Here is a 24,510-nt window from a genome sequence, read left to right as displayed (position 1 = left end):
TGTGGGCAGGGGCTTCGCGCTGGTATGGCCGCTTTAGAGTGTCTCATTGTGTCAGCGTAGAAAAGCCATCGAAGACATTGTGGAATTCAGCCACCAGGGGGCTTTTAAGCCTGATATATTTGCGCGGCTCAAACATGTAGCTATGTGGAGACAAAATATAAATGCTAGATGAAGTAGCATACATTTTTCTCGGTCGTAGTATTGGTATTTGATTGACAGTGGACAGTTGAGTGGACATTGCCACGGTGTTTGAGAGTGGAGAAAATGGCTTGATTTTTCACAATTTTGACATTTGCCGATTATTTCAATCCTTCAAGTTTGGCAGGTGGTTAACAAAACTATTCTCTGTGGTGTCTCCAGTTTAGAAGACATTTATTTTCACTTTACGTGGATTTTAACTAACATTATAAAATCCTGTGGAACTGATAGTTAAGAAAAAGTTAATTCAAGTAAAAAAAAAATTATAATGTCAATTGTTCAGGTGTACCTAATGGAGTGTAGATAACCTGTTAAAAAAAACGCCTTTTTTATTGTAATGTCACTTGCTGCTAGAGAAGCACAGCGAGAGATAAAAAGGATATCTGTTTCAATATGTGTTCGTCTGCGCTTCTCACTATGTTGGAAACTTCTCTCTGCTCAGCCAAAAAACATGAGAATGTTACAATTATAAAACAAGATTGACAGGCTAGATCGTGTTGCACTGGCAGATGACAGTTCCTGGCCCAGAAGTTATTCACAGCAAAGCCCCCCCCGCCCCCCACCACCACTATTACACACATGTACACACATATACACACACTTCAGAGAGCCCCTAACACAAGGACCAAGTGCAAGGGTGGCAGAGTGTATGTGTATGGAAGGAGGGGTTCAAGGTCAGAGCAAACACATGGTGTGGAAACCAGCAAACACGATTGGTGGTCTGACCGATAAGACACAATCAAATATCTGCATAAATCCAAAATAAACAGACTCTTTAGCATGCAATGTGAATGGCATTCTTCTTCTTCTTCTTCTTTTTGAGTGGCCCTACAGCAGTGTTGGAGGCGACAATGTGTTGAACAAGTCCTTGGAAACAAGACCAGCTGTTAAAAATAGCGGCGCAAATATTTTGTGTCAAAAGTCTTCATACTAGCGGGTATGTGAATTTGCATTATACATTCGCCAGCTCGTTTATCAGCATCTGTGCTCTTTGGGCTTATGTTACTTGGGGTGAAGCGTGTAGTGGGAGTGCAACTCAGCTGCCTCCTCAGCAATTATTATGTGCGTTATCCATCAGTGATTCAGTATAAATGACATTTTAAAATATTTTTTGTTATCTACATATCTTAATTTTTATTGGAATGTGTGGCTTGTACATGTCACACACTAATAGTAATCTGACACACCTGATGATGTTACACATATAATCAAAAGATAATATATTAAGAGACATATTAATAGAAACAGTCTGGCAAAGAGCAGGGACTTTCAAAATAAAACTTGTTTGTCACGTCTATTTTCAAATTTAAACGAGAATGAGCATGAACATATTTTCACTGTAGAAAATACGATTGAAAATAGTTAAAGTTCAGCATTAACAAACGTTTTAAATACTTGTCAGTGCAGTTTAATGTTTTCAACAACAAAAAAGTCTGTTGGACAATATAATTTTTCTACAGTTCATTGTTATTAAACCCAAAGGTGCAGTTTAAATGGCTGCTTCCCTCATCCATAAATATGTTTAACTTGAAATATTTACTCACAAACTGACTTACTTATTGTAAAAACTGGGCCAGTTTAATTGAACACAAACCAAATATACTCACAGGAAGCAATGATTTATTCTGTTGTATGAATGGCAGCAGGTGGATACACAGGTTTACTGTATCTTCTGCCATCTAATGGAAGGGCATTTAATTATTCTTCCTGCCGCTATACGTCGCTGGCATAGACAGATGAACACAGACATATTTGTAATTAAGTAAATAATAATTACCCAACAAATTAAGTACAGCTTGATGATTTCCTGCGGCACCTGATGATCTCACACAGCACGCTAAGATGCCATGGCACGCTGGTTGGGGTCACTCTAGTAAACCATTATAAAACTTGTAAATATTGCACAGTCTTGAAATTATTCACACAAGTCCATCTTTATGTGTTCTAAAAAAGAGTCTGTTCTTTTGAATGTGTTGCTCCTCCACACCGCCACCCACGCTGCAGCCATTTTGAAAAGATGTCATTAGAGTTAGGCTTCCATGTTCCTTAAACAGAGAGTTACATAAGTGAATCGGACTGGCAAGTCCATTGGGATCATAAGGTGCTGGCTGCAAACTTAGAGGGAGGAGGGTTTGGGGGGTGGCACTCAAGTGGATGGATGTCAGAGAAAGTAATCTCCCACCCACCGGACTCCGATGCATTAAATAAGGTTTATTTTTAAACCAACATCAGCCTCAAGCAGCACATCCATCCATTCGTCTTAATAAATCTCAATGACAGTGACTCACATTCATGTACCAGCTGCACCTGATCCTATCTTAATCATGCAGTCTGACAAAAAGAAATATGTTTGGAATTTGTGTAGATTTGGTGGCACAGTGAAATCCTGGTAAGCCCTTCCGCCTCACAGTTTTGAGGACCCGGGTTCAAATCCGACCTCGCCTGTGTGGAGTTTGCATGTCTTCCCTGTGCCTGCGTGGGTTTTCTCCAGGTGCTCTGGTTTCCTCCAACATCCCAAAACATGCATGGTAGGTTAATTGAAGACTCTAAACTGCCTGTCGGTGTTAATGGTTGTTTGTTTTTATGTGCCCTGCAATTGGCTGGCGACCAGATCAGGGTGTACCCCGCCTTTCGCCCAAAGATAGCTGGGCTAGACTCCAGCATGCCCGCGACCCTAGTGAGGATAAGTGGGACGGAAAATGGATGGATGGATTTTTGCGGATTTGGAAAAAATAATGGAAATCAGTCCTACAGTCATAAAATGTAATGTTATAGGTAACGTGCAACTCTCTTATCTTGAAATAACTTTAAATAACTATTTTCAGTTGTATAGTCATCATCACATTTTGACTCTTTGCATCACTATAGTACCCAACAAAAGGAGCAAAATGCAGTTTAAGTCTCACATGACATCATGCATGAAGGGAGTTTGAGCTTTGGGTTTTTGTCCAACTGTAATGACAAGAAGCGTTAACATTAGTGAGAGTTGGATGGTTTAAGCTCGTAATAATTGCTTCTACCTAAGGCCTTTCTGAGACCAAGTCTTCTGATCTCTATTAGCACACCTGCTTCATCTGCAGTCAGTTCCTATCAGCAAGGTTATCTCCGTGTGTTCAAGTAAACTATTTTAGAGTGTAACAGGGGGAAATGATGCACAGAGGTGAAAGAAAAGCAGAACACAAACTGAGTTCCTTATTTTCATTAGTAAACTGCAGGCCAGTACAAATGAATATTTATCTCAAATCTAAAATCACAAACCAAAAAAGAACAGATGACAATTTAAACAAAATATGATTATAATGGCAAATTTAAATATATAAAAAAAAACACTAATGCACCATTATTACCAGTATTATTCTTGAAACACACTTTTTTTTAAGTTGTTGTATTTTAGGTCTGATATTGAATGAAGGATGTCGTAGTACAATTTGACAAGTGATTACAGTCATTAGAATAATGACAGTCTTGGGGTTTTTGCCTTTGTATACCACCAAAATGGATTTGCCACCATATTTAAAAAAATCAAGATATAATTTAAGAGTGGACTTCCAGTTTTCTTTGAGAAAGGTTTGACAAAAATGTGATGCTTATCATTCAGCAATTACCTCCATGTTCAGGGACTCAAAAGTCACATAGTTATATACAACTCTCATGGTCCAAATACATTTGGACCTAACAGAGACGTTTAGAGGGTTTTCTGTATGTATGCTATATTTCATGCATGGAAAAAAATAGAAAGCTCTTTTCGCCCCAAAAATGATGACAACTTTCCAAAATACTGACTGACATTGCTATCATGACGTTTGCTATGATGTTCTGAAAATATTTTCCGTAGTCTTATTTAACGCATGAGGTTCCCTTTCAACAAAATGTTTTTCACTTCCTCATTCTCCTTAGCCACTTCCCTTTTCTTTCTAGCTTCCAGTATAAGGTGATACGAGAGAAAGAACCACAATGTCCAGAATTTATATAACAAACGTTTTTGGCTATTACAGGAGACCTTTATGAGATTAACGTAGCTGGTTAGAAGTGATTGCTTGGAGCTGCGGCAGATGATCGTGTGACTGGTCAGTAAACGTTTACTGATACACACTCAAAAGACACTACTACTGTAAACTTAAACTATAACCAAAATGTTTTAAATACTCAGCATGATGCAGTGTACATGTCTAGCTGCTCACTGAGTGTCAGTGTACATAACATTTGGGCAGTGTTGGGAAGATTACTTTGGAAATGTAGTTGGTTACAATTTCAAGTTACCCTATTGAAAATAAAATATTAGTGTAACTATGTCAATTACTTAGTCAAAGTAATATAACTAATTACCTTTGATTACATTTGAATTACTTTTCTTAATTTTGAGTGATTGCATCAACAGGACCTTAGGATGTTTCCACAAAAACAAAAACAAAAAAAGGATTAAAACCATAGGTATTTTGGAATTAACCACATATTTGTTCTTTACACAAAGTTAAACTGATAACAAAACACGATAAAATGTAAATAAATAACACAAACATGTTAAAAACATGATCCCATGTTGACCTAATGACAAATGTGCACAATTTAGACAATATTGCTTCGGGACAACCTAGATAAGTGATGGCATTAATGTTCCATAAAAAAAGTCCGAAATTATGAAAATGAAACTGTTCAAAAGTGGATGTTCTTTAATGTGTTAAACGTTACGTTTAACTATATATTATGAGTCTAACCTTGTCTAACCTTTACAAAATCTCATATATACTCAATAAACTCATAAAGATTCCACCAAAAGGTGGTACTTTCAGGTCAAATTTGGAAAAACCATGTCATGTTTGAGTCTAATTTTTAGTCTACAACTTAGATCATGACACTGGTTTTGCATCAGAATTCCAATGAAACTAAGGGTGGCGGCACGGTGGCTGACTGGTTAGAGCGTCAGCCTCACAGTTCTGAGGTGCGGGGTTCAATCCCCATCCCCGCCTGTGTGGAGTTTGCATGTTCTCCCCGTGCCTGCGTGGGTTTTCTCCGGGCACTCCGGTTTCCTCCCACATCCCAAAAACATGCATTAATTGGAGACTCTAAATTGCCCGTAGGCATGACTGTCAGTGCGAATGGTTGTTTGTTTCGATGTGCCCTGCGATTGGCTGGCAACCAGTTCAGGGTGTACCCCGCCTCCTGCCCGATGACAGCTGGGATAGGCTCCAGCACGCCCGCGACCCTAGTGAGGAGAAGCGGCTCAGAAAATGGATGGATGGACTAAAGGTGACTTTGTTATCATCATCATTTAACCTGCTACGTGTGAAAAGACATGGAAGCTTAGCCCTTCTTCCCCATTTTATTGTTGGCTATGTGAATGCTCGCAGATACAGCTAGCTTATACCGTATACTGTAAGCTAGTAGAGTACATACTGTACCTATACAGTAGATGTGTCCTCAAATATATTTTTTCATTGTTGCTATTCGTGAGGCGGCATGGTGGATAAAAGTGGTTAGCACATCCATCGCACGCATTTCTGAGGTCGGGGTTCGAATCCGCGCTTCGGCCTTCCTTGTGCTTCTTCCCACGTACGTTCCAAAGACATGCAAATTGAAGAATCTAAACTGTCCAAAGGTGTGAATATGAGTCTGAATGGTTGATTCTGAGTGCCCTGTGATTAACTGGCCACGTGTTCAGGGTGTACCCGCTCAAAGTCAGCTGGGATAGGCTCCAGCTCACCGGTGACCCTCGTGAGGATAAGCGATAGAGAAAAAAAGATGGATTTTATTTTTTGCATTAATAAACATCTAAAAATGTCCATATCTACATTATGTCATATACGTAAGATGAACTCGATGTGTTTCCCCCAATATACAAACCCACTTCAATCTGTATGTTTAGTCACAGTCCATTCGGCTCTTTTGTTAATTATATCATATCCCTATCACTCTAGGTGCTCCCAAAAATAAGTGTTGTCAATAAAAGTAAAGTTACAAAAAAAAACTTCCAATGTAGCACAATTTCCCTCAATGCGTACCATGTTGAAGCACATAAATCTAGAAGAGCATTATCTTTTCATATATTTCTTCACTAGTGTATGGACAAGATAATAGGAATTATGATCCACGATACAAAGTATTTGGCCACGTGGTCACTCGGGTCACTGCACATACAGCGAGAAGCCTTCCTACAAGATTTAGAGTGTCTGTGGGATGTTTATTCTGTTCATCCAGAATAACATTTGTGAGTTCACTGACGTTATCACGACCTCTGTTCTAGTTCATCTCAAAGGTGTTTGATCAGAATCAGAATCAGAATCAGAATCATCTTTATTTGCCAAGTATGTCCAAAAAACACACAAGGAATTTGTCTCCGGTAGTTGGAGCCGCTCTCGTACGACAACATACAGTCAATTGACAGAGAACACTTTTGAGACATAAAGACATTGACAAAAAAAAAAAAAAAAAAACAGTCACTGAGCAGTAAAGGGTTGCTAGTTATCTGGTAATGCCGGTACTTTTTTTTTTTTTTCAAAAAATGATGAGCATGACAACCTCATCCAAGCATGCATTTGTGCACTGTTATGTTATGTTATGTTACACACATCCATCCATCCATTTTCTGAGCCGCTTCTCCTCACTAGGGTCGCGGACATGCTGGAACCTATCCCAGGTATCATTGGGCAGGAGGCGGGGTACACCCTGAACTGGTTGCCAGCCAATCGCAGGGCACATACAAACAAACAACAATTCACACTCACATTCACGCCTACGGGCAATTTAGAGTCGTCAATTAACCTACCATGCATGTTTTTGGGATGTGGGAGGAAACCGGAGTGCCCGGAGAAAACCCATGCAGGCATGGGGAGAAAATGCAAACTCCACACAGGCGGGGACGGGGATTGCAGCCCGTGTCCTCAGAACTGTGAGGCAGATGCTCTAACCAGTCGTCCACCATGCCGCATGTTACACACACTATAAACTTATTAAAAGTCTTACAATATTGGAAGTATAGCAAATGAGGAACAAGATCTATATTTTAATTAATTTTCACTTCCTGTAGGTGTGACCAGGCGTGCCAATATGTTTGCCACATATTAGGCATACTGTATGTTTGTTCACATGTTACTATGTCTAAATGTAGCTATGTCCATGGACTGTGGACTGTGTAAATGTGTTAAAACCCTCATCTAATTAGCCATATTCTTTCCACAGCTGCAGACTGGTGATATAAGATGGAGGCAGCATACAGAGAACTTTACCAGGAGTTTGTTCGCCTGAAATCTCTTTGTCTTAGGCAGGCGGCTCTGTTGCACCGACTTATGACAACCCTACAGGAGGCCAAAGGTTAAACAAAACAGTCCAGAAAATAGGTCTCGCTATCCATCATGACTCAGTAAAAGCGTTTGTCTGCAGGTGCTTCAAATGGAGACTTGTCTGCCAAGCGTATCCAAGAAATCCCAGTGCATTTCCAGGGAAACACAATAAGTGCACACAACCCCACAGCACAGTCTGACTTGTATGCACGCCCTCCAAATGAGAACACATCTCATCTCCTAGCTGAAGATATGTCCAAGCTCAGCATGAAGGCGTCTTATGACAAAGCACAACAAAAGATGTCATTAGCACAGGACTCTTTAACAAATAGGTTTTCCTGTGATCCTCCCAGTGAAGGCGGGAGCCACCAGAACTCGAGGGTAAATGAACCACATCAGGGGACGGCATTTATTTGCACCAACACATTGTTTCCCTTATTTACCTGTAAAAATGTGCTGTGTTTGCCTCAGATGTCTCTGTCAGACTGCCAGTTCCTTGGCTTTGACCTCCCGAGTCTTCCAGGCAGATTGCTGATGTCCGATGTGACGCTGCAATCTCACGTGTGCGACTTTTGCCAGGCCGTTTTTCCGGGACACACAACAACCAGGGGGGAGTTCCTGCAACATCTCCACAACCATGTCACCTAGTTACCATCACTAAAGATGAGCTTGGGTTTCCTCTTTAAAATTCCTAATTCAACCTCTACACGTGAATTATCCAAAACATCGCAAACGGCTTCATCAAAACTGACAATTATTAAATTTATAAAGGCAAAATCAAATTGTTGCCTTCATAAAGCCTGAATTAAGTATACATCTTAACATTCTTAACTGTCATATACTGTAAGTGTCAGGAGGCCTTAATCACTGTATGATAAATTTAAATAAAAGTAAAATACAGCAAAACTACACAACATGTGAATAAGCCTGACGGACACGGACTAAATGGAGTGGGACCATAAAGTGTTTCCAGAGTGACGCTGTCAGCCTCTGCTCTTTTAAAGATATTGCAACTGTTGGCAGGCGGAATAAGAACATCTTCACAATATTGTGTTTTGTGCTTGCTTTGTCATTTTGTCATTTTCAGGAATTGACAATCAACAATGTTGCTTATGAAAGTTAAGAAAGAAAAAAAAACATTCTCCCAGTGCATTAAATATGTGCCTTTTGTTGTTAAGCTTATCAGGTCATTTTCATGCATATTGTTAGCCGTTATTCTTTCAGCGAGACACTATTAATAAAATCAATTTGTGTATGCAATTGCTAATACGGCCAGCACGATTGGTTAGCTCATCTGCCTCACAGTTCTGGGGACCGGGGTTCAAATCTCGGTCCCCCCCTGTGTGGAGTTTGCATGTTCTCCCCGTGCCTGTGTGGGTTTTTCTCCGGGCACTCCGGTTTCCTCCCACATCCCAAAAACATGCGTGGTAGGTTGATTGAAGACTTTAAATTGCCCGTAGGTGTGAATGTGAGTGCGAATGGTTGTTTGTTTCTATGTGCCCTGCGATTGGCTGGCGACCGGTTCAGAGTGGACCCTGCCTCCCGCCCGAAGATAGCTGGGATTTTGGTTGTTGATCAATAGATGAGTCAAAAGATTTAAGAGTAGTAGTCCGCCTACATTAGAAAGATGTCACAAACAAAAATGTCACAAAAAATACTGTACACTGAAATAATGAAATAAAAATAAGTGATATAATAATAATTATGATAATAATAATGATCTTACTCACTAATGTACTTAGTGTGAATTCTGAGCTTATTTAGTTGAAGACAAAGCTATTATTCTGTTGTATGAACGGCAACAGGTGGATACACAGGTTAATTGTACCTTCTTTTATCTAGTGGAAGTGCATTTAATTGTTATGCCTGTCACTATACAGTATGTCACTCAGATAGATGAACAACGGATCTATCAAACCAGTGGTTGGGAATCACTGCTGTGATGTATGCTTTGCCTAATGTATTGGACCGAACAGAATTTCACAGCATGCCTTAAGATTCTAATGTTTTTTAAGTCTCAAAACAGTAATGAGCACCTCTAGGTTATTGGAATGGCGACACAATAAAAAAAAAATAAAAAGTGTGTGTCATTGCAATCTAGTTTTCACTGGTCATCTGTCAGCTGCTCAGTGCTGTGTTGCTAAGGAGGGAACACCAAGGCTAAGAATAGCCTACACGAATGAAGGCGCTAATTAACACTGCTGACAGCTGATTGATGACATCGTCTTCATCTGCCTTCATTCTCCCGCTTTCTTTCATGATCACTGTAGGGAAAAATAATTGAATATGGATATGATTATCTTGTGTTGAAATACATTTACAGTTGCTGGTTAGCACGTCTGCCTCAGAGTTCTGAGGTTCGGGATTGGAATATCAGCTCCTGCCTTCCTGTGTGGAGTTTGCATGGGTAAATTGAAGACTAAAAATTGTCCATAGGTGTGAATAGTAAAGTTTAGCTGTCAGGGTTAAGGGTTTGCATGGTGGACTTGGCAAAAGTGGAGGACCCAATCACAGGGGAGCAGGGAGGCAAGGCAGGTGAGCAACCGTAATCTCAAAAAGGTATTTATTAATAAACAAGGTTCACAGAAAAATCTAAACATAAAATTCACAAAATCCCCCAAAATATAAATTCAAAGTAATAAAGAATTACAATGAAATTAAACACTCACCACTACAGGAAATATGACATGACTAAAGCTACGTGATATACTATATGACAGCAACAACTGGGAACCGACACAGACTGAAAGAAAGTAGGGAACTATGTAAACAAAAACAAATTGATGAGACAACGAGGCACACCTGGACATGACACGAGTAGCTGGAGGGAGCTGACTGGTAGACACAAGGAACAAGGCTGACGAGAACAGAAACAAAAGCCTAGCGAGTTGAAGAGAAATGAACAAGGGACACAGAAAAACAAATGTAAGCCAGGCATGTGTGGCAATGTAACGCAACCACAGGAAGTCACCAAAAACAGAGGGCAAAAGGCTCTGTGATGTAAACAAACTCACATCAATGGCAGTGAATGCAAAGCGAGGAATGAAGGAGACATTTGTGTGGACTGGATTTTTTTGGGGAGATTTTGCTGGAAATGCCTATCATGCTCAGGTCTTATGCAGGACGAATGCAACACAAGTAACCCACCAGTTGGTGTTAATGTTGGCAGTGTTCATGCACAGTCCCGCCACAACTTGCACAACCGTGTCGTCGTATCAAAAAAGAAGTGAATGTGATGTACACACGGAAACGTGAAGGCAGCGTTTTGAGATTAGCCACGATGGGACCGGGTTTAAAAAATGACTGGATTTGAGCTCCCAAAACGCAGCCTTTGTGTGGATGGAATGCAGAAACGTTCAAGAACCTTTGCAGATACACTAAAACCTGTTTCCGTGTGGATGTGGCTGAAATCTATTCTAAACAAAGTAAAAAAAAAAGAAAAAAGAAAATCACAGATCATGACAATAGCCACAGTTATAATGTGTGATAATCATATAGTATTTTAATCATTTTGACAACAGTGAGTTAGCTTGATGTCTGAGTTATTCTAGAACTTTAGCTATGTTAGTTGTTTATGTAGTGGACCAGTGCTAATTTAGAGAGTTGGCGCGATATTAGCTGCAATTTGTACGCAGTTCATTTAGAATAGCATACAGTCTAACATGCTTACACATGGGGCAGCACGGTAACATAGTGGTTTGCTGCCGTCCCGTGTGGAGTTTGAATGTTCTCCCCATGCTTGTGTGTATTTTCTCTGGGTACTCTAGCTTCCTCCCACATTCCGAAAACATACGTTAGGTTCCTTGAAGACTCCAGTTTGCCCATGGGTGGGTATGTGAGTATGAATAGTTGTTTGTCTATACAATACGTGCCCTGTGATTAGCTGGCGACCAGTCCAGTGTGTACCCCACCTCTCACTCAAGAGTGAGCTTGGATAGGCTCCATTTCCCTTGCGACCTTAATCAGAACAGTCGGCTGGAGAAAATGGATGGATGAACAGATGGAAATTAATACATCAAATGTGTATGACAGAAAAAGAATGTTAAAATGTGACTGAACAGTTACTAAACATTTTATGATGGCAACAGTTTGCATGGGATTTTGTTTTTATTTAAACACAACTACATTATCTAAGATTTCCACATATGTTTCCATGTGTCTTTAAAGGACATCTCCATCTAAGTGTGTGAGTTCTGGTGGCATCATCATGAGTCACGGCTTGCAGGAGAGCATCGGCACAACAAACAAGATGACAGCAGCTTCTGCAACAGACACAAGTATGTGTGCATTGCAATACAACACATTGCAGCCATCGGCAATCAAATTTATTTTGTGTGTGTGTGTGTGTGTGTAACAAAATAAAGGATTGGTTGGCAAATTAATAAACTGTCACCAAGGCTGCAAAAACAAGCAGGTAGAATGAACGTCCAGCCCAGGCTGTATGTGTCATTATTATAAGCATGTTGTTGTTTAAGTTTCAGAGTCAAACATGTTAATGCAGTGATGGGCAAATGTTTTTGCTCACGGGCCACATTTGATTTGTAAAATAGGTTGATGGACTACGGTATTTTTAGATGAGGATATTTTTTTTAATGTGTATGTTAAATTCTTAATTTTAACAATATAGTAATTAATGCACGTTTTTATGTCAATATCTATGATTATATCCTTATGTAACAACCATTCACACTCACATTCACACCTAAGGATAATTTAGAGTCTTCAATTAACCTGACAAGCATGTTTTTGGAATGTGGGAGAAAGCCGGAGTACCCATGAAAACCCATGCAACCACGGGGAGAACATACAAACGCCACACAGGAAAATTAATGCATTTTAATTCATTAATTTAAGGATTAAAAGGGTAAATTAATGCAGCTAATATTGTAAATATGTGTCCCATGGGCCATACTTTGCCCACCCCTGCTCTAATGCAACTAGATATTATAGAAATTAAAATTCTGCCTGTGTATGTTTGAACGCAGATTCAAAGGCTAAAACAACAATTACAAAAAAAAAAAAAAAGTTGTTAAGTCAAAAAGTCATTCATCTCCATGACACACTGCTATAGTGTCACCATATTGGCATATCAAAACCCTGTATTGATATATTTTTAAACCTTAGTCACCTTCAATCTTAGTTCAAAATGTATTGGCGTGTAATGCTGTTCTGATGATGCATATTTGGCACAACACATAAAACAAATATAGATGAAAGTGAAGTGCAGCTGAGCCAAACGTCTCTAACTCATCAAACCTGATTTCAACCCAAAAGGCAAAGTTCTTACTGAGCTTAAAAAGAAAAAACTGTATAAAGGATTAAAAAAAATAAAAAAATAAAGCAAAAACCTACAGTATGTCAAAAGCATTATATATCGTGTGTGTATATACAAAAAATAAAGATAAAATCTGTTTTTATGTTGTATTTAAAAACAGATGTTAAGACTAACAGGATGCAAGTCACCATCATTGATGCATTTTTCTCTTTTGAGTGTTTCCTGAAAATGAAGATCAGCAAACTGCTCTATATTTTAGATGCTTGAAAATATTAATAAAACTTTTCTTCTTGCAGTGTTCTACGCGGTGATTAAAAAGGGGGTCATTTCCAAAGTTGTAGTGCCCCCTTGTGTGTTGGGGCGTTTCATATCAAAGCACCACTAACATGCAACATTGCTCATAATAAATAGATGGATCCAATATGCAGGATGAATGCTTTTAATAACAAAATGTCCATTAACATGTCCAAACAGTTCACTGTAGGCTTATATAGTCATCATATGAAGTTGATGGTGATGTTATCGCCATTGGCTGCTCTTCATGTCAGTGGTGTCCTGAGCCCGTCCTTTGCCGTGTGGATTGGAAATTTTTATTTTATTATTTTTTTTACTTCCCTCTGTGATTGGTGTTTTCTTTGGTGATGTTTGGGCTGATGCTCCGGCACACTGTGATCGAGCTCCGCTGCGGAAATTTACTGGCATGCTCTAAGGAGACAGGAAATGGAAAGAATAAACACATCTCTCTCCGGATTTAAAGCTACATTACATAATTTTAAATATGATAGGTTGGGTACACTGGTTTTTATGAGGATTGTTATAAAGAAAATAACGTCACTGCCATCCCCACAGTGACTAACATTTAACTTACTCTAGTGGTCTAAAATAGTATCTGGACCAGCCAGGACGCTTTTCATGTTGCTAGCACTAGCATTGATGCTAATGTTACTGTTGTGCTTGTAAAAATACCAAAATGATCAAACCGTGAAATGACATTGGTTAGTTTATTCGTGCTTTGTCTCATTAACTTTGCTTCTTTAGATACAGACCAAGTGATTGTTGGTTTTATTTCCTTTCGTCTGAAGATAGACTGAATAGTCAATGTTCACGAAGTGCCACAAAATGTCAGTGTTTTATTGTTTTCACATTAGCAGTTATTTTTTTACACTTGTTTTACAGTTAAAGGGGAATTAACTATTTTTTGAAAAAAAAAAAATAATTTCGTCATATTTGTTAAAACTGTCAGTTTGACCCGACAGCAGTACATGAGCCTTCTGTCTCTGATTCGTTATTTTGCTTCTTTTCAAATTTGAGGCACAAGATGGGGTCAGTGTGGGATGATTTTTTTTTTTTTTTTTTTAAAGATCATTTTACTCATGGACTACTGTCAGGTCATACTGACAGTTTTAACAAATATGACAAAAAGTGTTGCTGTTGTTTTTAAAATTGCAAATCCCCTTGGATGTTAAAACTGGATGTTCAGTTAACAACAATACTGTTCAGTTAACAATACTTTAATGGTGGTGACTGTTTGACCTTGGAACATTCATTCATTAATTTTCCGTTCCACTTATCCTCACTAGGGTTGCGGGCGTGCTGGAGCCTATCCCAGCTATCTTTGGGCGAGAGGCGGGGTACACCCTCAACTGGTCGCCAGCCAATCACCTTGGAACATATTATTTATAATTCCATTATATGGAGATATTTTTTTCAGGATACCCACAAATTGGATGTTGACGGTTGTGTTTGACTTCCTTCACCTTAGCCTGCTTGCCATGCAATTTATATTTATGCTCTCGCTTTACTTGTAGTGGCCCGAGAGAAAATCACACAAAAAGTTATTCCCTCCTGCTGCTTTAATGGCTTTCTACTATCTGAGAATCACTGGGGACCGACACGCCGCAGGCAAACACTTCTCTAGTCCATAAATGGAAGTTCAAAGAATTAAAGAAGTGAGATCTCTCTAATACACCCCTTGGGTTCTGATTTGATACAGTACTCTATTTAATATGACTGGACTGCATTAAAGGCTAAACCTTAGTCACCGCCACGAAGTGATGTGTTTTAAAGTCTTTGAATAATAGTTTGGGGAATTCAGCAAGAAACACCCCCACATGGAGTGAAGTCATCATAAGTTGCCTGATGAACATCTTTGCAGTTGAATAACAGAAAAAAAAAGTCATAAAGTCAACACATGAGCAAGTAATGAAGGTTCATGTTAACTAAATATTTAATCAGTAACTTGTGTATACCCTTATATGCAAAGTCTGACAATTGTACTGGTCATATGAGAAACAATTTTACTGGTCATATGACAAACAGGAACATTCACATACATAGATGATCCTGACTAGATTGGGCCAGAAAAGATGAGGACTTATGGGAAAACATGTTAGGAGGAAGTGAACTAAAGTTGGAGTGAAAGACAAGAATTGAAGCAGATTGACGTCAGAGATGAAACGTATGTCACTTTTTTTTTTTTATTGTTGTTATTTCTGCAGTCCTTTTGGTTGCGGGAGAGGAGGAATAAAAAAGACTGTGCCATTTCGCAGCCCACGGGTTTTATTTTGGTGCACTGTCACTTGGTGAGTCAATGCAACGCCCCTCCAATTACCTCCCACTCCATCGCCCCCACAGCCCATCCTCCCCGCCCCTCGGCCCACGCAGCCAACGCACTCTGACGTCAGTTGCCGCTGAGGTGGCGACGCCGCTGCTGGTGGTGGGGGTCTGATGCTGTCGCCCACAGAGTACTTCCTATACCACCTCCCTCCCTTTTCTCTCCCTCCATCCACGCCCGCTCATGTCTTGGCTGGAATCCTTTTCCTCGCTCTGGCTATTACAACTAACTTGTACACATCACTTCTTCCTAATAAGGCAGTGTGATACCAGGAAGAGACCTAACGCCTCTCATATTTACTTGACAATGCAACACTATCCTCTCTAATTTGGACTTCGGAATGTGTCTGTCTGTATTGAAACTTTAATTGCACCTTGCAACTTTAGTCAGTTAAAACACTTTAGTGTGGAAAGGTTAAAAATAGTATTTTTTTTTTTAACTAACCTAAACAGTATAGATTTTTTGGAAGAACTAGTGCAGTCTCAGGAACAAAGTAATAATAAGTCGAAACACATTTTCGATAGAACACCTCACAGTCATGCCTAATTTTGGAATGTGAGAGAAAGGCGAAGTCAAAAACCCACACAAGGAAATGCAAACTCCACATGGGAAGGTCGTTACCACTAGTTCACCGTGCTGCCCCATGTGTAAGCATGTCATATGTTATTCTCCAACAAATTGCTAACCGCTAAGGGCAAGTCAACTTGCAAAATTAGAACAAGTAAACTACATAACCATTGTAGTTAACGTTTTAGGATAACTTCATCTCGAGGTAACTCAGCTCTATTGTCAAAACTACTCAACTAACATTAACCTTAAAAGACATTATAAGAATATCACACATTATTATTGAGGCTAAACTTTAGCCACTGTGATGCTGACAAATGACAGCATAGGTAAAATGCATATTTGTTGAAAACATTTGCTATGATATGTGTAAAACCTGATGAACTGCATAACAATTGCGCAGTGTCTAACAACGAAATGATCAACATGATACCCTTAAACTGTGCCCCTTTTACACTGCCTGTAGTGTAAAAGCAGTAATTTTTCCACCTTCCATTCATTTTCTGTAACCGTTTATCCTCACCAGGGTCATGAGTGAGGTTGATCTTGTCACAACTGACATTTTCTTTTTAGAGCAGAGAGAGGCAGGCTACAACCTGGACTGGTCGCCAGTCAACCGCAGGACACTTATGGATAAACAACAATTCACAGTCACATTCATACCTGTGGACAATTTAGAGTCTTCAATTACCTTAGCTTACATGTTTTTGGAATGTGGAAGGAAGCCAGAGTACCTAGAGAACTTGCATTCTCAACACAGGAAGGCTAGACCCAAGATTTGAACCTCAAACATCAGAACTGCGCTGCATATACTGTATGTTAACCGCTAGCTCACTTTGCTGCTTGTAAAAGGCAAGGGTGGATGAATGCTGGGCCTTCTGTTACAACTCTGATGCAGTAATGTTGTTGGATCACTCTATAAAAAAGGCTTGATTTCTTTTGTGCCCTGTTTTGTTGAAGGTATACTAACTGGTAAGCTAAGAATGGACACGATATATTCATACTGTACAGTTTGGGGACTCTCATTGTTTTTTCAAACTTGCAAAGAGACGGGCAAATATTGCAAAACAGTCGTTTATTCTGTTGGCAAAATTAAACATAATAAGTTAATGTTTGAAAAGTCACCTGTGGAGTGAGTTCCATCTGACCCTAATTTGACCTTGGCGGCCCGGTCATGCGACACCATGCGAGCCAATCGCAGCCCTTCGTCCATAAGCGTTTGTTGCATGAGATGGCGACTCCAAGGGGTCTGGTTGGAGCTGTCGGTGGGGGGGCACGACGATGGTGACTGGTTGCACTGTGAGCCCATGTCTGACAGGTTAGACAGTAAGAGAATATGGTTCATGGAGTTTTAGAGGCAGGAGGGACATCTGGAGTAAAAGTCAGAATAACATCTTTTGGTGTTTACCATGTGAAACGCTGTCTGGACTTTCTGCAGACAAGCTGTCCTCATCTGTCCTCTGGTTTAAGGCCTCAGCGCCGTCCGTTCCGAGGAGTGACGAAGTGCTCTCAGGCACAGTCACCTGGAATTAAAAACACATTTAGCTGTTAAGAACCTTTTTTATTATTATTATTTCAGTTCCAAATATACAGTGTTCCCTCGCTATATCATGGTTCACCTTTTGAAGATTCAGTGCATTGCAGATCTTTGTTTCATATTGATATTGCGCATACTGTAATTCACCACAGAGTTTGAGTTCATGCTATGTTTTTTTTGTGGTAAAATAAACACTTTTTAGCCTAAAACATTAAAACTATAAAAAAAAAAAAAAAAGAAAAATTCATTAAAACACATATTACAAGGAATCAAATGTACATAGTGTACAGCACAACTGTGCATTATTACTGTATGTTAAAGACTTTAAAAGGTGTTTCAGAGTATAGAAAGTGTTTAAAAGAGTATGGTAGATGTTAATAGGAGTGTGGCGAAGATTAATAAGAGTCTGGGGAGGTTCATACAGTTTTAAAGTATGTATAAATATATTTTTTTAAATATGTGGTTGCTACTTCACAGATTTCATCAGTTGCGGGGGTTGTGCAGAACCTCACCCCCGCGATAAATGAGGGATTGCTGAACACAGATGTTATAATCACAAACACTCTCACAGGAGGGTTTTTTGTCAACTCACTTCAAGCCTCGCTCTCTTCTGGAACGGCGCACTGTTCTCCTCCACGTTTGACCTGCAGAGAATGACAAACAAAATGTTTATTTGACCTTTTTGACATTTAAACCAATGCATATAAAAATGTTACCTACAGTGCACCTATATTCACTACAAGCGTTGTAGCCAATGTTTTAACTTTACAAAGATGATGATGCTTAGTTTTGATTGAAACTTTTAGAGAGTTATTCCATCCATCTATTTTTTATAACGCTTGTCCGTATAGGGTCACAGGTGAGCTGGAGCTTATTCCAGCTAACTTTGGGTAACCTGGACTGGTTGTCAGTCAATAACAATCACCAAACAACCACATCCACACTCTTAACACTCTTGAATGAACCGAGCATGCATGTTTTTGAAATCTGTGAGGAGCCGGAGTATCCGGAAAAAACCCACACAAGCATGGAAAGAACATGCAAACTCCACACATGAAGGCCTGAGCCAGAAGTTTCGAACCAAGTCAACAGAGTCACAATGGAGCGTCTCCCCATAAAAAAAGGTACATTCCAGCCATCTTTGATCATCCTTTGTGAACCAACAAGTGGCCTACTAACATACTGATGGACTGACAAACACAAAGATAGTGACTCTTAGTGTAGTGTTATTGTACTGTTGCTATCTTCGTAAGGGCAATACTGTCTGTCCACATCTTGTATTGGATTTCATTAAACTGGAACAAGTACACCTAATGAGTTGACACCTAATGTTGTGTTTCGGTTCACATGGGGTTTATGTTGTTTTTGGATATTTCAATGATTGCCAACCGCTATGCCTCTGCACATTAGATTACACTGTGTTACAATATATATTTTTGTAAGTTGCCCAGGTTTTTTCAACTGATTTAGGACAATTTTGCATCGCTGAATCAGAAAATGACATCTGTTTCTTTTTTACAGGTCAGGGTTTTATGCCAAGTTGTTAACCGTTTATTAATCAAATGTTACAAACTTTGCTTATTGTAAATTGAATAGTCCACATTGATAAAAGCAAGTACCTTTCAATTGAATGTTACGTCATCGTTATTTAAAATTCAGGGCATGAACCACTGTTTATTTGAACCTCTAAAGCAAAAATACCTGTACATGTAATAATAAAACGTGGCCATAGTTCAAAATGTTGACCTGATTGAGCAAAACCAATGTGATATTTGGATTCAGCACATCAGAATTGTCCTAAATCAGCTATAAAAACTTCAACAATAAATTTGTTGTTGACCAGTGTTATCATATGTGCAGTGGGAAATTATCCACTTTCTTTTAATTGGTCCAAAATTATTTATAACCTATCTATTCTGCTCTAATTGCTGGAGGACTATGCATCTTTTTGCACAATTGTCAATAGATAAATAAATAGTGCCGGCATTACCACATTACTGGTAACCTTTTATTGCTCAGTGACTGTTGTTGTTTTTATGTCACAAAAGTGTTCTAACTCAATTGACTGTCTGTTGTCGTACTTGAGCGGTTCCAACTACTGGAGACAAATTCCTTGTGTGTTTTTGACATACTTGCCAAATAAAGGTGATTCTGATTTAATACAAATAATGTATCATTGTTCATCTATCGATGCAAGTGACGTATCGTGACAATCATAATTAAATGCTCTTCCATTAAATGGCAGGACCACCAAGGAACCTGTGAATTCACCTGTTGCCATTCATACAACAGTATTTGTGTTCAACTAAACAAGCCCATACTTCACACTAAGTCAATTTGTAAGTAAATCGGGATGAGATTATTATTATTTCAGTAGTGTATATATACTTTTTGTGACATTTTTGATTGGTAGTGTGCCCTAAATTTTGTAAAATATGTGCCTTGGTGCAATTAACATTGTGAAACATTGCCCTATTCATTCCTTGCCTTTGTGTTGCAGCAGGAGCATTGTTTGTGTCGCTGAAAGACAAACATGCTTTTTTTTTTTTTACCTTGCATGCTTGAGAGTGGAGGTGTAGGCACATTTTCTCGCCACCTGCCGAGCCAAAGAGAAAAGTTCCACCCTCCTAAGTAAAAGGGCGTTGTCGCGCATACAGAACTGGGCGGCAGCCTCATTGATGATCAACTGAGGAGAGAAGAAGACAGATGGAAGCTGTGAACATGACGAAGCCAGGTGACACACGGATATGAAACAACTGCGCGATTGGGCTGTTTTACCTCATGCTGTGTGAGTAGCTTGCCTTCTCTCCGCTTGGAGTCGAAGCGTCCGTAGATGAGACTATACTTGCGAATCTCCTCTTCCTTCTTCACGTCCTGTGAGCCCATGTTGAAGATGTGTCCCACGGTCTTTGCTATTTTCTTGTTTATCCTCAGCAGACTCTTCACCTCCGTCGGATCGGAGCGTGGCAGAGTTCTGAGGAGTCTCTCCACGCTTTCCGCCACGGCACGGCTCGTCTCCCCGTCCAGTTGTCCTCCGGGCCAAGCCGACAGAGGGGTGGGGGCAGAAGATGAGCTTGGAGATGTGGAGGGACCGAGGGGACATACGTGTAGATGTGGCGGGCTGGGCGGATCCTCTTCGATTCCTGGTGCAGAGGCGAAGGTGCCGTTCCCATCAGGCTCTGGGGTGAGCCAGTGTGGGTCCATGGGGGACAGTTTTTCCCGGTAATGTGAGTCTGGCGGCTGTGGGGAGGCCTGAGAGCAGGGGCTCCGGGGGCTCCCACTCTGCATGGGAGTAAGACACGCCCGATCCTCCCGCTCGGACGGTGACCCCGGCTGCCCGTTGCTCAAAGACTTCCTCGGTCCACCCGCAGATCCGCTTGGACCTGTGCTGTCCAATTTAAACAGCGGGATCCCCCCGAGGGAGGGCAGGCTGGAGACGGGCTGGCTGAAAAGGGCAGGATTCGCTGCCCAATCTCGGAGGGCCTTCTGCAGCCTACGCACATGCAGTGGCTTGGTGGCCATGCCGACCAAGGCCATGATCTCCAGGAACTCGTCCTCCGCCGCCTCGCAGAGCTGCTGCACGTCATCGCCACCCTGCTGGATAAAGGTTTCGTAGTAGGCCAGCAGGTTGGCCCTTTGCAGCACCCGATAGAGCTGCAGCTCCCCAAGTGTCCGTGGCAGAGACATGGCACGCTGCACACAAAAGATGAGGGCAAATGAGACACATTGACCTACTTGCAGCAGGACTTGTAAATGCTATTATCTATCTATCTATCTATCTATCTATCTATCTATCTATCTATCTATCTATCTATCTATCTATCTATCTATCTATCTATCTATCTATCTAATCTAGTCTAATCTTATCTAATGGTTACTTTTGAAGCTAGTTTATTATATTGGAACCATTCTGACTTTTCCACTACAATGCGTCACTTATTATTATTATCAGCAGAGGTGGCAAAGTACTCACACTCTGTCAACAAGTAGCATCTACTTGTGTGAAAAGACTGGTTAAAGTAGAAGTACTGATTCAACTCCTGTACTTAAGTAAAAGTAAAAAAGTAGGCTGAGAAGTACTTGAGTACAAAACTAAACATTTCTTATTTCTGTCAATTATGCACAAATAATACTTGTTTATATAACTTGTCACAACAAAAACAAAATCTGCACACAAATGTTTCCCTCTTTTATTAAATTGCACAGTTCTTGTACTGACAAGAAGAACAATCACATTACATTTCTCATGTTGCTGTTAAAGATCTAGCTAGTGTTCAGCTTTTATGCGATCAAAACCTGTTCTTTTAGCTTTGCTAATGTTGCGAACAGAACAAGAAATGCCAAACTAGTTAAGAATACCAAATGAAAAAAATACACCATACTTGCAAGTTTTTTCAGATTAAATGATAAATTTCTGAATCCCAGAAGTTTGTGATTTTTAGGCTAGCACAAGAAAAAACGCATTCCCGCGAATCCTACTTTTGGTCGAAAACAGCAAAGAATTCTCTTAAATAAGGCCATAGATGGGGAATATCTTGCCTCTCTGAATCTGTTGCCATTGCTGTTAACAGAGGTTGCGGAACGGGGCCCCCCGCCCCACACGCACTTTTTTTTTTAGAAGTGCCCCTATTTTAGGCAAAGTGCCCCTCTGTGTGGGGGCAAAAAAAAATGTTCAGCAGCACCAACCAAAGAAGAAGGTTGATCAGCCCCCCCACCCCCGCCCCCACAAAAATAATTTTAGGAGGAGCAAAGTGCTCCCCTGGACTGAAAAAGTGCCCCAAAACCGGCATTTTTTAGGGTGTTAGGGTTAGGGTCCCTGGTTCACGTTCCACCATGTCGTTGTCGTTTTTTTTTTTTTTGTTTTTTTTTAGCCTTATAAGACCCCAAGATCTCAGTCAGTCAAGATTTTAACCACGTTTGACTACCTCCCTCTATTCGGTTCTTTTTAACGTGTTGTCATCCACGGACTTTGAAAAACAGTAGGAAGCCTCAATTGATTCTAGAACTAGAAAACACAGATATGAAATGTACAGAGTAAAAGTCAAATGTCATCAGAAAAATAAGTACTCAAGTAAAGTACAGATACATGAAAAATCTACTTCAGTACAGTAACTACACTTTTAACTTCCCACCACAGATGAACAGCCATTTAGTTAAGAAAGTGTTGCTATCGTCATGGTTCTTACCTTCTTCGGGTTAGGAAGCAGAGTGAAGGTGCTCAGGAGTCTCTCAAGCAACAGATGTTTCTGTCAAAGAACAAACAATCAAACAAGACTATCATCATTCATGTAGTCAAAAGAAGTATTCAACACATTCATGCGCCATGAATAACCTATGTTGCAAGCAAACACGTTGCTGCGTGTATTGCCATGTTTCAAATGTAGTCTTTTACCTCGAAGCAATAGCGTCAGACTGGCGTAGTCTGAGATCACTGGCAGAAATCCTCCTCCGGCGTACCGTATTGGTCGCTGGCTGCCTCTCTCTCTCTCTCTCTGTGTGTCTGTGTGGGCTGGAGAATGACGGGGGCGGACTGCAGCGCGCCATCTGACCGAAAAAGAGCCTTCCTCTCCCGGTAGAGAGGCGGCTTTCAAATTGTAGATGTGGGTGGTGGTGGTGGGGGCTCGGAATTAACCCTGTGCGTCTTCGAGATGCATGAAGCTTTAAAGGGGTATTCCAATGCTTCCTGACGACCCCCTGTCAAGGACACGTTTTGATGTTACTGAACACGCTTTCATAGTTTGATGGGGTGTTTGTGAAGGCTGGCAAGGACGTACATTCGTAAGGTGCCCATCATGAGTACACATCCCCATTTCTCAGAATTTCGATGATGAATTCTTTTGGAATTGCATTACAAATTATATACCTATATCCATATCCACATCAATATAAATTTTTCTCTCTCTCTCTCTTTCTCTCTCTCTCTCTCTCTCTCTCTCTCTCTATATATATATATATATATATTATGTTATTTATGTATTTATTTCCATTTTGGTATCGCCAGCTGTTCTGTGTAGCACTTTCTGTTGCTTTTTACAGGTGTGGTATATAAACAAAGTATTGATTGATTGAATATTTGGTGTGTGCCCATTGACAAATCTCATTTGCAATCAATGGACCTGATTTGTGGGAGGATTTGGTAGGAAAGTGTGTCAAAGAAAATATTGATTTTTAAAGGAAACTCAAGGTTTTCTAATCAAATCTGATTAGGCGTGCTCATTAATGCTGTCGAGCAACATTTATCTAAAAGGAGACTGAATATGAAATGAAAATGATTGACTGACAGATTAGTGTCATCCAGAACATTTTCTATACTGGACTGACTTTGCTGATGGTTATCATGCTGAACATGCAATCTCTGAGATCACAGGTGTAAAACTTAAAGCCTGGGGGCCAATCCAGCCCACCACATCATTTTATGTGGTCCACTAAAGCAAATCATGTGTGTCTAATTCATGTTTCTTGCTAAAAACTGTACCGCTACCAAAATTGCAAATTGTCTTCACCTTTAATAATATTGAGATAGTCTATCCATCCATCCATCCATCCATCCATTTTCCTCCGCTTATCAAGGTCGGGTCGTGGGGGCAGCAACTTAAGCAGGGAAGCGCAGACGTCCCTCTCCCCAACCACTTGGTCCAGCTCTTCCGGGGGGATCCAGAGGCTTTCCCAGGCCAGCCGAGAGACGTAATCTCTCCAGCGTGTGGCCAGGGCTTCTTCCCGGTGGGGACCTCACCAGTGAGGGGTCAGGGAGGCACCCTAACCAGATGCCCGAGCCACCTCATCTGGCTCCTCTTGATGCGGAGGAGCAGCAGCTTGATTGAGATTGGGTTTTATGGTAACCAAACTCATTTAAAAAATAAATTGAACAATAGTGGATCCAGGGCGGCACAGTGGACAACTGGTTAGCCCATCTGCCCCACAGTTCTCAGGACCTGGGTTCAAATCTGGCCTCCCCTGTGTGAAGTTTGCATGTTTCTCCATGTCTGCATGGGGGTTTCTCCAGGTACTCCAGTTTCCTCCCATATCCCAAAAACATGCGTGG

General features: G+C 40.4%; 2 protein-coding genes across 3 annotated transcripts; one reads left to right on the top strand and one right to left on the bottom strand.

The window, feature by feature from the left end:
- Nucleotides 1-4,102: 4,102 nt before the first annotated feature.
- zgc:113184 (uncharacterized protein LOC553745 homolog) lies at nt 4,103-9,571 on the top strand. Its single transcript, XM_061785734.1, has 4 exons — nt 4,103-4,265; nt 7,375-7,506; nt 7,576-7,856; nt 7,947-9,571. The coding sequence occupies exons 2-4, from the start codon at nt 7,395-7,397 to the stop codon at nt 8,121-8,123; spliced, it is 570 nt and encodes a 189-aa protein (XP_061641718.1). The 5' UTR covers nt 4,103-4,265; nt 7,375-7,394; the 3' UTR covers nt 8,124-9,571.
- Nucleotides 9,572-13,173: 3,602 nt separating this feature from the next.
- On the bottom strand, nt 13,174-23,319 carry nab2 (NGFI-A binding protein 2 (EGR1 binding protein 2)). 2 transcript variants are annotated; one of them, XM_061785732.1, is made up of 8 exons: nt 22,861-23,319; nt 22,655-22,714; nt 20,247-21,161; nt 20,021-20,154; nt 18,061-18,112; nt 17,340-17,454; nt 17,057-17,242; nt 13,174-13,455 (listed from the first exon to the last, which is right to left on the bottom strand). In XM_061785732.1, exons 3-8 carry the CDS (start codon nt 21,153-21,155, stop codon nt 13,358-13,360), a joined length of 1,494 nt encoding a protein of 497 aa, XP_061641716.1. In that variant the 5' UTR covers nt 21,156-21,161; nt 22,655-22,714; nt 22,861-23,319; the 3' UTR covers nt 13,174-13,357. The 2 variants fall into 2 exon arrangements, with proteins under 2 accessions (XP_061641716.1, XP_061641717.1); XM_061785733.1 differs by lacking the exon at nt 22,861-23,319 and having other exon boundaries at nt 22,655-22,844.
- Nucleotides 23,320-24,510: the final 1,191 nt, after the last annotated feature.

Source organism: Phyllopteryx taeniolatus, chromosome 9 (assembly GCF_024500385.1).
Source record: "Phyllopteryx taeniolatus isolate TA_2022b chromosome 9, UOR_Ptae_1.2, whole genome shotgun sequence".
Taxonomy (NCBI): Eukaryota; Metazoa; Chordata; class Actinopteri; order Syngnathiformes; family Syngnathidae; genus Phyllopteryx; species Phyllopteryx taeniolatus.
Note: the sequence above shows the minus strand (reverse complement) of the source record. Positions and strands in the feature narration are given on the sequence as shown.